We start from the raw sequence: 14,317 nt of genomic DNA on the forward strand, positions 1-14,317 counted from the left end.
CTGAACATTGGTAAAAATGCTGGACTTGCCACAAAACTGTAAGAACCTGAGTTCAATTCTAAGCACATGTGTGGCAACAGGCAAATGCTGGTAGCTTGCTGACTAGCATGTCTAGCCCAATCAAAGAGCTCCAGATTCAGGCCAAAGGAAGAGACCCAATATCAATTTCTGACCCGTAAACAAACAGAAAAAGATGGGAATGTCCCTATGACATGAGTGTGTGAGGACACACGCTCATACACTGACATGTGTACACCATACACACACAAGGTGAAGCCATGAATCAAGCATCCATTTGTGGTATCACGCAAGTCTTCCCAGCAAGTGCAAGAGTGACTAAAGCAGAGCACATTTCAAAATCCTATGCTATGATATTATTTAACAAAAAGCTAAGATATTTATTAAAATTCCAATAATGGGTCTGGGAATGGATCAATAAGTGTCTGCCACACAAGCCTTAAAAGCCAAGCCTGACTCAGAAGACATGGGTGATGCATGTATTTGGTTGCTATGTTGTGGACCAGATGGCCTGGCATCCATAACACAAAAGACAGTGTTCTCAAAACAAGATAGAACCCCAGTGACAGAGACTGAAGGGTGTTCTCTGACCTTCGTGCACACTTGTGTACACACACACACACACACACACACACACACACACTATTGTTCTAAGGACAGTGCTACATACGATTTTATTAAAACAATATCAGTTTCACTGAGAAATTTTGCAGACATGTGAAGGCCTAACAGTGAACTTTCCCCCTACCTGGGATACCTCTACCTCACCCTGTTCATTTGTCATTCTTTGTTTTGAGACTGGGTTTCACTTCTTTGCATTTATTTATGCTCCTTGCTCCCTGGGCAATCATCATGTCGACTGCATCACTGCTATCTCAAACTCTCAACTTTACAATTGAGGCCAGGCAAGTGGCTGGTGGAGGAATGGGACACCCACAGTGCCTTGCCATCCTCCTGAGTCCGCTTCATCCAGCACATTCCGGTAATGGTTTTCCTTCACTGAGAAAACAACAGACTTCAGCTCTATATGTCTGATTTTTTTAAAACTCCTCTGAAATTGCTGGATGTGAGTGTTTTATCTGATCCAGCCAAGTCTTAGAAAGCACAGACTCTCAGGAATGTATATTCTTGTATTGAAGCAAGTGAGACCTACCTTTAAAAAATAAAGCCAAGGCTGAGATGATGTCTCAGCAGTTAAAAGCACAGGCTGCTCTTCTTGAGGATCAGGGTTCAGTTTCAAGCACCCACATGGTGGCTCACAATCACACATAACTCCAACTGCAGGGGACCCAAGGCTTTTTCGGACTTCCAGTTACCAGAAAGATATGTGATGTACATATATACATGTGGGTAAAATCTCACAGACTAAAGTGAGAATCTTAAATTTTAAAAAATAAATAAATAACAAAGTTAATATTCCTACTATATGATCACTAGCAAATATTCTGTCAGAACATTTGAGCAAACTTATTAGGTGTGCTTGTAATTTAATTGTTTTTATTTACATTGATGTTCTGCCTCTATGTATGTCTGTGTAAGGGTGTCAAATCCCCTGGAACTAGAATTGCAGACAGTTGTGAGCAGCCATGTGGTTGCTGGGATTTGAACCCTGATCCTTTGGAAGAGCAGCCAGTGCTTTTAACTATTGAGCTATCACTCCAGCCTCCATTTTAATTTATTTTCATTTTCCCTCCAGTTTAATCTATTTTTATATGCATTGGTGTTTTATAGGTAGGTATGAGGGTGTTGGATACTGAAGTTACAGAGAGTTGTGAGCTGCCATGTGGGTGCTGGGAATTGAATCTGGGTCCTCTAGAAGAGCAGTCAGTGTTCTTAACCACGGCGATATCTCTCTAGCCACTAAATTCATCATTTTAGACAAATAAATACAATTGAGGTTGCAGCATAGTGTAACAGTACATTCTCAGTTTACACTAACACACACTCTTCCGTCAGACTAAGATCTATCGACTGAGTATTTTAGAACTACACTAAGACAAGTGTATAATTGCTAGCTCGGTGCTGGGGGGTGGCAGTGCACGCCTTTAATCCCAGCACTTGGCCAGCCTGGTCTACACAGTGAATTCCAGGAAAGCCAGGGCTACACAGAGAAACCCTGTCTTGAAAAATACCCCCCAAAAAAGTATTCATTTATTTACTAATGTATAAGTCTTTTGTTTGTTGTTGTTTGTAGTGCTAGGGGTCAAATCTAGGGCTTTGCACATACTAGACAATCACTCTACAGCATAGCTAGCTATAAGCCCAAAACGAAATCCCAAAAATATAAGCATCATATTGGTTCTTTTACACTAAAATCTAGTTTTTCTTTGTCATTTTATGACCTCTTCTCCTGTCCCTTACCCAGACACACACCTCCATAACAATACAAAAGGCAGGGCCCAAAACCTTTTACTTGGACAAGCTATACTGAGCTAAATCCCTAGTCCTTACCCCTGTACTAGAATCTAGGCCTCAAAACACCCATGTCAACCTGCTGGCCAGTGCCATCATAACTACCATCATAACTTGGTATATGCTACACCAAAAATAAGTACACCCAGTCTTTGATAAATAAAGAGAGGCAAAAATCCAAGGGTAAAGAACTAGGAGAAGCATCCCTACAAGAGGCTTGACTGATTCCAGATGGACAGACAAGTAGAGGAGCTGAGGCCTAGCAGAAAAGCTCTTATCTATAAGCATAAAACTGGAAGAATTCTCTTGTGATGCCTGCAGAAGTATATGATCTATTATGTGATTCCATCAGACCTCACAAACACAAATCAAGAAGAATTAAAAGTGGCAGGTATTATTTGTAAAAGGCATTTCATGGAAAAAAAAAAAGTCCCATTTCTGTTATCCCAAGGATCTCCTCCAACCTCTAATGAACATAAGCTTTATTAAGGTTACATAAAACACTGGAATGAAACTCAGGCAGTAAGATCACTGTGAATTCAAGGCTAGCCTGAGCTACAGAACTCAGCTAAGAAAAATGTTAGGGACTGAAGAGATGGCCTCAGCTTTAAACCTGAGTTCAATTCTCAGCATGGGCACAAAGCAGTTCCCACACACTTGTTACTCTAATTACAGTTACTCATTACCTCTCCTGGCTTCCAAGGCACTTGCAGACAGAAAATTTTAAATAATAAGTTGTGCACATCCAAAGACGTCACAAATCAAAAGGTTTATACGACTGAATCTATTTCTCTGAAGAGTCTGAGAAATAAGCCCCTTATCATCAAAAGTCCTTCCTCAGTAAATTACCTCATCACAGAGTATGACAATGCTGCTCTTCCTCTAGAACATTCCCTTATGACAAATGATACTGGCATCAACAAATTGTGTTACAAACAAATCCTTTAGCCAGGTAGTGGTGGCGCACACCTTTAATCCCAACACTTGGGAGGCAGAGGCAGGCAGATTTCTGAGTTCGAGGCCAGCAGATTTCTGAGTTCGAGGCCAGCCTGGTCTATAGAGTGAGTTCCAGGACAGCCAGGGTTATACAGATAAATGCTGTCTCGGAAAAAAAAAAAAAGAAAAGAAAAGAAAAAGAAAAAAAGAAAATACTTTTTAAATTGGAAAGGAAGACAAAGTTTCTTGAGAGCTAAGTCACACACACAGGTGTACACACGTGCATGTGTGCATATGTTCTCGAGCACAGACACACGCAAACACACCATCTAGAGATCTCACATCTCTATAAACATCTATAAAGCAAAAGCCACACACTCTACCCCAAGTTCATCTTCAGCTGCCCTGTAAGGGTTGTGTGTGTGTGTATGTGTGTGTGTGTGTGTGTGAATTGAATATAGTGCTGAGTTACTCTCCTGAGTTTATTTTCTTATAAATCCTTTTTTGAATTGTTGCTGTTTTCCCTTAAAATTTTAAGTGCAGTTCATGTCATTTTTGGAAGATATTTAGATTAACTGCTATAAAATATCTGCAAAATTTAACCTCTCAAATCACACAGTCATGTTACTCTTGCTTTATATTAAGGCCTGGCTTTCAGGGAACTTCCTCTGTCTGTATCTAAGTAACCAGTTGATCAGCCAAGGAGTCAAGTTTGCTTAAACTCTAAAGTCAGCCAAGATTATGCTTTCCGCAAGCTCCTGCTTTTTCTGTTCCCCTAGACTGTTCTTAGCCCTGCACCCTTGTATGACTCTTCTCCACAGCCACGAAGCCTACACTAGGGACAAGCGTAAGCTGAACCTTGGACCCTGGACACTCACATGCCCAGAAGTTAGTTTACAGCAATTTCAGTGCTTGGGAGCTGACTACCTGACACATCTAGCCAAGTGTCTCAGGGGAGAAGGGGCCTGGTAGAATCTCTTCACCAACCATGAGGAAAAGGCTTAGCTGGGGACAGGAGAAGCTTTAGGCAGGAATCCTTCACAATCCCATTGGTACTGTACAAAGTTTGGCAGCTGCTCACACTGTCTGATGTCTCTGTTGGCTTCCACAGCAATCGATGTTCTCACCTGTTCTGCAGATGGCTAGGCTCTAACTCACAGAGTCTAGTCATTTTTAATCCATTTACTCTGGTTTGTCTACCTGCAATGTCATGACCCGCTGCAGAAGTAACTTAATCTTCAGCATCTACCCCAGACTCTTCATTCTGAAGGCCTAGCTTCACTGCTCCTTTCCTGAGGCCTCTATCATAGCCCACCTTCAACCACCTCTCTCCTCTCTTAGCTACTCCCCCACCCCCCACCCCCTCATCCCCTACTCCCCCACCCAGTCATTTGCATGACTAGGATTACACTGTGCTTTGGGATTTTACACAGCATCCTGTCTTTGGATAAAGGGGTTGGGTTTTTATGTTTTTATCTGGCATAATGCTCCAGACAGTAACTACCCAAAACCAACATTTTTTAACAACAATAAAAAGAAGTTTACACTTCAAGAAATACAATGGTTCTCAACTTGACTGGCTCTGGAATCAACTAAACAACAAGCCGCTGGGCACACCTGTGAGAGATTTTCTTAATCAGGTTACTTGAAGTGAAAAGACCCACCCAAAATATGGGTGGTACCTTCCAGTGGCAGTTCAAATTAATAAAAGTCAAATAAAGTAAAGGCTGTTGCAGCTCTCCCTGACTGTCTACCCTGTCAATGCTGTAGTTTCTGCCTGTGTTTCCAACTCCTTTTATAATGTCTCCAAATACACACCTCTGACCTCACAGGGTGTGCCCTGTGAATGGTTGACTGATGATGAAGAAGACCAAGGCCTGGTTTACAGACCACCCTAGATACTTTGCAGGCAACACCCAGAAATGGACAGGTGAAGCATTTACAACCACTTTCCGGGACAACTCTAAAGGGCACTCACTGGTAAATGGATATCTTCACAGTCCACAGAATTCTGGACTGTGCACGTGGTGGTATGTTTTCCTTGGTTTGGATTGATTGTCAGGACATGGAAGACCCATCCATGGAAATTGGTGAGAACAATGGGGAAGAGGTGTGTCCATAGATCTCTATGATTGGGCAAGAGATGGAAAGATATTGTGTTCCATATAAAATCTCATCAGAAGGTAAGTTAGCAGGAGAGTCAACAATCAAGTAGACAAGACAACCCTTTCTTTGGGCAGGCAGCCTCTTTCTCAAGCCATCCTTACCCATACAGGCCCATGGACAAAGGGAACTAATGGCGTGGAGGTGAAGACTGCATGCAACAACAACACAGATATCCACTCATCAAGGCTGATAGGTCTAGTACACCATTCCTGGAGTGAGCAACCAGCAACTTTGTGGCTAGCTAACTACACTGGACCACTTCCACCAAGGAAAAGGCAGCACTTTGTCATTACTGGAATAGATCATCCAAACTGGCTTACATCCCCTGAATAGAGGCACAGAGTAGGACATGAGACTCTCAGAGGAATAACCAGCGGCTTCTTCCACCTGACAGTAGTGTATTCAACCTGAGGGAGGAGCCAGAATAGAGAACAGGAAAGACTAAAGCCTGGGCTCCATCTCTGAGACTAATGGGGAAGTTCTCATTGTCTGTACAGTACGGCTTTAAATGTGTGGCCAGTTTGAGAAATAGTGCCTGCACCCCTACAATTCCAAGCTCTGTAAGGAAGGTTTCCAGGGATCCTAGATTGAAGGAAGACAATGCTTTATGTATCCCCCCTACAAAGAAGGAATTTTAGCAGGACCTGTACATAGGCTTTCTCTAAAATAATCTCCAATGGACTTACAGAATGCTTTATCCATCATCACAGAATTACACACAGCAATACTTCATGGGCTAAGAAGTGTGAGAGTGGGTCCATGATCACGGAAATGATCAGTCTTACCATGTTCCCCACCACCCTGAAATAGCCTGGACCACAGGATGACCTTTTGAGGACACAGAACAGCAATCAGGGGATGTGACAGCACCTGCCATTAATTTCCGCACTAAGGAGCAGAGGCAGGCAGAACTCGGGGAGGCCACTTCCAGACCAATCAGAAATACACAGAGAGCCGGGCAGTAGTGGTGCACTCCTTTAATCCCAGCCCTTGGGAAGCAGAGGCAGGGGGATTTCTGAGTTGAGGCCAGCCTGGTCTACAGAGGGAGTTTCAAGACAGTCAGGGCTATACAGAGAAACCCTGACTCAGAAAAGAAAAGAAGGAAAAGAAGAGAAGAGAAGAGAAGAGAAGAGAAGAGAAGAGAAGAGAAGAGAAGAAAAGAAAAGAAAAGAGAAATATACAGAGAGACACTATCTTTTAAAGAACAAAAATACGGGGCTAGAGAGATTACTCAGTGGTTAAAGAGCACTGACTGCTCTTCAAAAGAACCCAGGTTCATTCCCAGCACCTTAACACCCTCATACAGATGTACATGCAGGAAAAACACCAATCCAATGAACATAAAATAAAAATTACTAAAAATAAAAATAAGATAAATTAGGTAACAGTAGCCTTGAGACACAAGGTAGGATTTTTTCCAGAAGTCTCTATATACTTTGAATCACCATCTAGTAAATGACACTGTTTCACTGATAGCCCGGATCCACAGGTCTAGGAATCAAGGAATAAAAATGGATATGGCCCCACACACCATTACCCACTAAACACAATTGTGCTTCCTGTTCCCTCCACTTTATGCTAAAATAGACGTCTGGGTTACAGAGGGGAGTATTCTTGTCAGGAGACAGCAAACATCCCATAAACAGAAAGCTAATGGTCTCCCAGCCACTTTGGGCTCTGATGAGCTTCAGTCAACAGGCTAAGTGAGATAAGTTTGGAGAGGTGACTAATTCAGACTACCAGGAACAAACTGAGTTGCTGTCAGGGTCCAGTGGATACCTTAGAACATCTCTTGGCATTACCATAGAAACTATAATATTCCAGGCAATATATGGCCCCCTCTGACACTTCAGGAATGAAGGTATAGTTCACACCTCCAAGACCTGTGAAAGAACCAAGACCTGTCAGGTATTTGCTGGATGTTGAGGAAACACAGAATGGGTAGTAGAGATGTCAGTTATAAATACCAGCTAAGGTCATATGACAAGTTACAGAAATGAAGACTGCAATTTCCAAGAATGATTCTGTCATGTTTTGTTAAGAATATGCTAAACAGATGTATTTTATTCCCTCTCTTTATCATGTAAGATGACATTGATTAAAACAGTATCAGTGGTAAAGAATTTGAAATCTATACCTACATATTTAGATATAAGAAACTAAAAATTCTTCAAGGAGATATGTCTATTCTGGAGGACATTGTCCATTTGCAGCCGTACCTGGGATAGTTCGATCATGTTAAAAAGGATTATTTTTTATACTGTGGTAACTTGGAAATTAAGCATGACATAAGGAAAGGTGATTGTGTATAAAACTGACAAGGAGTGGACTTGTAATGGTTGATCCTAGTTATCAGCTTGACTGAATCTGGAATCAACTAAAAGGCACGCCTCTGAGAACACCTGTGAGGAATTTTCTCAATCAGGTTATCTGCAATCTGAAGACCAATTCTAAATGTGGACAGTCCCTGCCAGCAGCAGCCAGGCCCAAAGGATGGCAAGGAAAGAGAGAAGCTTTGCTCTGCCTGCTTGCCTTCACTCTCGCTGGCGATCGCATCTGTCTGGCTGCTATTGCTGCTGCTGTCATTAGCTGACTCAATCTCAGCCTCTTTGGCCTTCCAGCCTAGACTATCACTGTTCTCTAGGGATCCTCAAGGCCCTCAACACCAGACTGGGACCACTGATGTACCTACCTACTGTTATCAGCCTATGAGATAGCCATACTGCCCAATCCAAAGTGTGCAAGCCAGTCTATCAAATGTCTTTCTATTATACACTTATTATCAGTGCTGAAACTCAAGTGAACCCTAGCACATATTCCATAATGTCAACCATATTCATAAGTAATATTAATCAAGACTTCATTATTTGGATGGATATGATGGCTCAAGTCTTGTAACCTAAACCCAGGATGTTATGACAGGAAGCCTTTAGGAGCTACACAGTGAGTTCATAGCCAGCCTAAAATACAAACATGTCTTGAAAAGGAGAGAGATTAGAGAGACGCCTATACTGACTGTTCTTCCAGAAAACTCAGGTTTGAGTCCCCAGCACCCATAAGTAACTACAGCTCTAGTTCCAAAAGATATGACACCATCTTCTGGCCTCCTCAGGCACCAGGCACAAAGTAGTACACAGACATACATGTAAATAAAACACCCATACACATAAAAATTTTTTTTTAATTTTATTTGGGCATACTTCCATGTCTAAATATGTTGTGTCATTAGATGATCTTCCTTCTCCAAAGCCCCATAAAGTGTACACCGTGAGTTGGAAGCACATGGCAGCAACTACCAACTGCCTGTCTGATAACCATCAGATCATCTGCCTACCAACAAAGGGACAAAACACTTCTCAACTCTGTATGCAACTGAGAATTCTAAGTGAACGCATTGGGCATTTCATCAATTATAAGAGAAAACTGCTTTGAAAGAATGTCAAAACTATAGAGAATGTAGGTCACTAGAGCATCCTGGAAAGACTGCACTAGCTCGAGCATGTCTACCTACAGACTTCTCCATAACTGTACAGCTCTGCAGAAGGTTAAAACTCAAGGAACACAATGGATAACTAATTGAAAGTCACCAGAAAGAGTATGGCTCCCATTTAATACCTTCAGGAAGCAGATAAACTCCTAAAAGCAGCCCCCTCAGTCACAGTAAGCAGCATGAACATGACAGCATTTGATTCACAATTGAAGTCAGTAAATCGGTCCTTTGAATGTGTGAAGCAGGAAGAATAGTATTCATAGAATCGCAAGGAATTAGAGAAAACCAAGCAATACCTCTAGAGCAGCCTCAGGCACAAACCACAGCATCAATACACTGCCAAAAATTAATAATATGATGAAATAATACTGTTATTATTAACACCTGATAGTGACTTCTGCAGAAGCATGCATATTAATAATTAATGTGCTACAAATGCATAAATTTGTTTGTCCGTGCTGACAATGTTTTACTCGGAGATAGCACAGTGATCTATCATCACATATGAAAAGAGGAAGGAAGATAGTACATATATCACAGCTACAAGTTTTAAGCTTCAACTTAAATATCCTTACCCTGAAGATCCAATGCTCTTACAAACACCAAGAAGAGGTCTTTTCTCAGCAAAGTTATCACACTTTTGAGCACCTGTTGGAAAGCATAAAACAAAAATGTATGCTGAGAAACTCTTGAATATTTCCCATTATTTGAAAATAAATCTAATAGAGAATGGTGTGGATGAGTGGCAGCTCACTTGTCTGCAGTATACAAAACAATGTGCACACGTTCATATATCTATACATGTTTGTGTACATATGTATACACACAACAGAAATGTATTTAGTATAACATTCAATCTATACATTTAGCTGTACAAAATAAAAAATATTTTAAACATCAAAAATAGTGACAGACATCTTATTGAAGACATTTTGTTTAATTTGCACCTGTTTCAATCTTACCAACATTCTCTGTGAGAGCAAAAAAAAAAAAAAAAAAAAAAAAAAACCCATATTCTACAATGATGACAACAAGCTCCTTAAGACTAGCAGGGCTGGGACACACTTTTGATTCCTGAACTCAGGAGGCAGAAGCAGAGGCAGGTGGGTCTCAGAGTTTGAGATCAGCCTGGTCTACAGAATGAGTTTTAGGATAGCCAGGGCTACACAGAGAAACCTTGTCTCAAAAAAACAGAAAGAAAACTATGTCCATCAAGTAAACACCACATAAAATTACCTAAGAAATTAGACCAACCCTTGCTAGCTGTTGGGGAGTATAAATGCTCAAGAAATCAGACTAACCCCTAATACTTTCACATTACAAATTCTGCTAGTTTAGCATATACAGAATAAGATCTGACTAACCTCTACACCTAATCACTGAAACAAAAGAAAACAGCACAACTTGTTTTGTTTGCCTTGAAGGCAGCAACTTCTCTGTACCTACTACACCTAGTTTCCAATTTTCTTCTTTTTTTCATTATTTTATTTTTATGTGTATGTTTACGGGTCTTTTGCCTGCCTGTATGTCTGTGCACTCATTGCCTGCAATACTCAAGAGCAGGACAGAGTGTCTGCTCCCCTGGAATGAAGCATGTGGATTCTGGGACAGGAACCTGAATCCTATGAGGAGCAGCCAGCTCTCTTAAATGCTGATCCAGTTTCCAGCCCAAATTTTCTTTCCTTTTTTTTTCCCTTCTCCCTTTGATAAGGTCTTGCATAGCCAAGGTTGGCTTTTAACTTACCATTAAGCCAAGGCTACCTCTAAACATTTGATTCTCCTGCTTCTATATCCCCTGGGTGCTCAAATGTAAGTTTCCTTAATAATGACTATTTACACAAGACTGGGATTAAAATAATAGTTAACAGTTCATATATTCCCATTTAAGTCAGTAATAACACAAGAATACTCATTTCTGATGTTCACATTCAAATCTATGCTGAAACTAATACTAACCAGTCCAATAATACTAAATGAACACAGCTCCTTCATATAAAGCTAAGTGCAGAGCAGAAGAGACTCTTCAGTAGGTGCTTGCCTTGAATGCACAGGCCTGAGGTTGATTCCCAGAGCCCACATTAAAAACAGCAGCTTGTGGGGCTAGACTGGTGGCTCACAGTTATGTTCTTGTCAGCTTTGGCTCCCAGGACCAGTGTGGCAGTTGACAGCCTTCTCTACCTCTAGATCCAAAGGACATGAATTCTCATACTAACCTTCTCATCAGATACCAGGCATACATGCAATTTACACACACATAATTAAAAACAAACCTTTTAAACATATAAAAAATATCAATATACTATGGGTCTAAATGACATGAAAGGATGTTCAACCACACAAGAGAAATTCATATAATTGATGGTTGTATATTTAGGAAAAGGTATGTTGCTGCTGATTTTAATGTAAATCACCTAAAAAACAGAAGGCCATGAGGACAGTCAGGCTATCCTCTTCATACTTCCTAAAAAGAGAGAAACTCCATATTGCAGAATTTCTCTCACTTTACTGGGAGGAAAGAATGGAAGATGAGCAAACCTGAGTGAGTGCAGTTAAGTCAATCCTTGGCTTCACAAATGCCAACCTCGCGCAGGACTGTCAGCCTAGCCATTTCTGTCTCTCCTTTCTTGGGGAGATGCCAACACTCATGCAAACCTCTGTCACCCACCATGTGCATGTTTCCCTGCCATGCCTGTCTCTCACACCATCCTAATCTACAGTCACCAACTACTTGTAGTCAGGAGGTCAGAAGAGAAACTTTTTACTCCCCAACAATACAGCTGCTCTATTTTAAGGTGTTAGTATGTTTGTAGTATGTACATATGTATGTATGTATGTATGTATGTATGAATGAATGAATGAATTTATTTTGGAAGCAAGGTCTTTCGCTGTATAGCTTGAGCTGGCCTAGAAGACCAGCTTTGTAGACCAGCCTAGCAGGCCTTGACCTCAAAGAAATCTGCCTGCCTCTGTCTTCTGAGTGCCGCTGACCAGGCCAAGATTCTTTAGATCAAAAATAAATAAATAAAACTATCTAGAATGATCTCATGAGAGAGGAATAGATAGTGATGCAAACAGATGGGGCATCACCTGATCCATCTTATAGATTATTCCCAATACTTTAGATAAAAGTTTGTTTGCTGGGCAAGCCAGACACCTGAGTTAAATCCCCAGAACCCATAAAAAGGAGAGAACAAATTCTCAATAGTTGTCCTTTGACCTCCATATGTACTTCCAAGGGACATATATGCACCCTCCCTATCCCTCCCTCCGTCCTCTTCCCCTTTCTCTCACACATACACAAACACTGTCATACAAACAATCATACAAACAATATATAAAATAAATCTTGCCAGGCAGTGGTGGCGCATGCCTTTAATCCCAGTACTTGGGAGGCAGAGGCAGGCAGATTTCTGAGTTCAAGGCCAGCCTGATCTACAGAGTGAGTTCCAGGACAGCCAGGGCTACACAGAGAAACCTGTCTCAAAAAAAAAACCAAAAACATAACAATAAATAAATAAATAAATAAAATATCTTAAATACTTTCTACTTAAAAAGTAATTATAGTCCTATGAAATGATATTGACCAAATACAAGGTTTAAATTTCTATAGATTTATCAAATTTAATTAATCAAAATTATAAATTCAAAAATTATTAAATGCATAAATATTGTCCCTGCAAATTTATCCTACAAGTACACTTGGGATGAAAGATAATTTGCATACATGATTATTTACTCCAGCGATGTTTAAAAGAGCAAAGGAAGAAAGAGTCAATGTGCGGGGAAATGTCCATGCCACACAGCTGCAATCAAGACTGCTGCAAGTAAACCCTGACGAGGCAGCAGCTCTAATGAGGAGGGGGGACACATTACAGTGGGAAGACACAGAGCCACACTGCATCTACGCTGATGCACACACATCCCAAGGAACAAAGAAGGCAGAATTACTGTTGACAGGAGAGGCAACGGAAATTAAAAGACAGGAGAAGTGGAAAGAAACTTTTCAATGAGGAGTAGTTTCTGTCTTCTGGTTTTCAGCCCATGTGATACATAAATTTACTGTAAAATGTCTGTGTTCACTTTAAACAAGAAGCCAAATGCCAGGAGACAAGCCAGTGTTTGTTTTAAATAGGAACACAAGCTGGGCGGATGAAAACATGCACTTAAGTTATTCTCTGTAAAAATTCTAGGAAAACAATTACTAAGTAAAGTTTTTAAATATGTAATAACCCCAACAAATTTTACAAAGAGATGAGTACTGATGAATTTAGCAGTCCTAAGTAAAAGCTGAAGGCCCCAGTATAGAAACACACCCCGAGATTAAAGGGACTTTATGTACAGGATTATAAAAGGCACAATAAGTGATTATACCAGGTACACTTGGGACTGGATATGAAAGAACCCATCTAAATAAAACAAAAAGGACTGGCTTGTCACCGGCTACGTGAGAAACTCTCAGATGGCAAAAACGTTCCTTGCAGACAACTTAACTCCCCCTCCCCATTCCCAATGACTGAAAGGCAGCTCTCTCAGAGCTGAGCCTGCAGCTCCAGGTGAACGAGGATTAAATGACAGCATTACTGCTTCATATAGAACCGCCTTTCCCATGGCTGGGACTCCTCCAGCTCTGAGTTTCCCAAACACTAGTGTCAGATCTTTATCACTCGTGTCTCCTCTAGGGAACAGAACAGCCTCAGGACAAGGACAGACAGAAAAGCACTGTCCACCACAACACTCCAAGGGAAGCTTCAAAGCTGTAATCAGCTGTGAGCTTGGCCGGACAATTGAACAGACAGCCAAGAATCTACAGCAGTTTAAAAAAGTGTCTCGACTGGGAGAATTATAATATTACCTTCACTGATTTCCAGGAAATGGGCAGATAGTGACAACAAGAAAAACTGAATGGATGCTGAAGCTGTGAAGGGAGCTCTAGGCAGGCGGAGCTCTAGGCAGGCGGAGCTCTAGGCAGGCGGAGCTCTGCCAGCTGGGCCTGGCCAGAAGGTGCAAGGCCTGGGTGCCATTCCCAGTACTGTGTAAACCAGGCTGGGTGGCTCACCACTGGAATCCTAGCACCCTGGAGGTAGAGGCAGGAGGACTGGATCAAGGTCATCCTCAGCTACAAAATAAAAACAGAGAAAGAGAGGAATGAAGGGAGGATGTGAGGAGGAGAGAGTGGGGGAGAGTGGGGAGAAGGGAGAGAAATTTCAGAGAAATTACGAACAGTAGATATTATTTTTAAACTTGAAAAAAGCACCAGAGATAAATTGAAGAAAACCTTTCAAAATACTATAAACT

At 41.2% G+C, this 14,317-nt stretch overlaps 1 protein-coding gene across 4 annotated transcripts in view; it reads right to left on the reverse strand.

Annotated features, from left to right (window-relative positions):
- Positions 1 to 14,317, reverse strand: part of Bcas3 (BCAS3 microtubule associated cell migration factor) — a 485,645-nt gene that overhangs the window by 413,002 nt on the left and 58,326 nt on the right. For all 4 annotated transcript variants that reach the window (XM_052197918.1, XM_052197921.1, XM_052197919.1 and 1 more), the window contains exon 7: positions 9,598 to 9,670. In XM_052197918.1, coding sequence (XP_052053878.1) covers positions 9,598 to 9,670 — 73 coding nt within the window. The remainder of the gene's footprint in view (positions 1 to 9,597; positions 9,671 to 14,317) is intronic.

This window comes from Apodemus sylvaticus, chromosome 10 (assembly GCF_947179515.1).
Source record: "Apodemus sylvaticus chromosome 10, mApoSyl1.1, whole genome shotgun sequence".
Lineage (NCBI taxonomy): Eukaryota > Metazoa > Chordata > Mammalia > Rodentia > Muridae > Apodemus > Apodemus sylvaticus.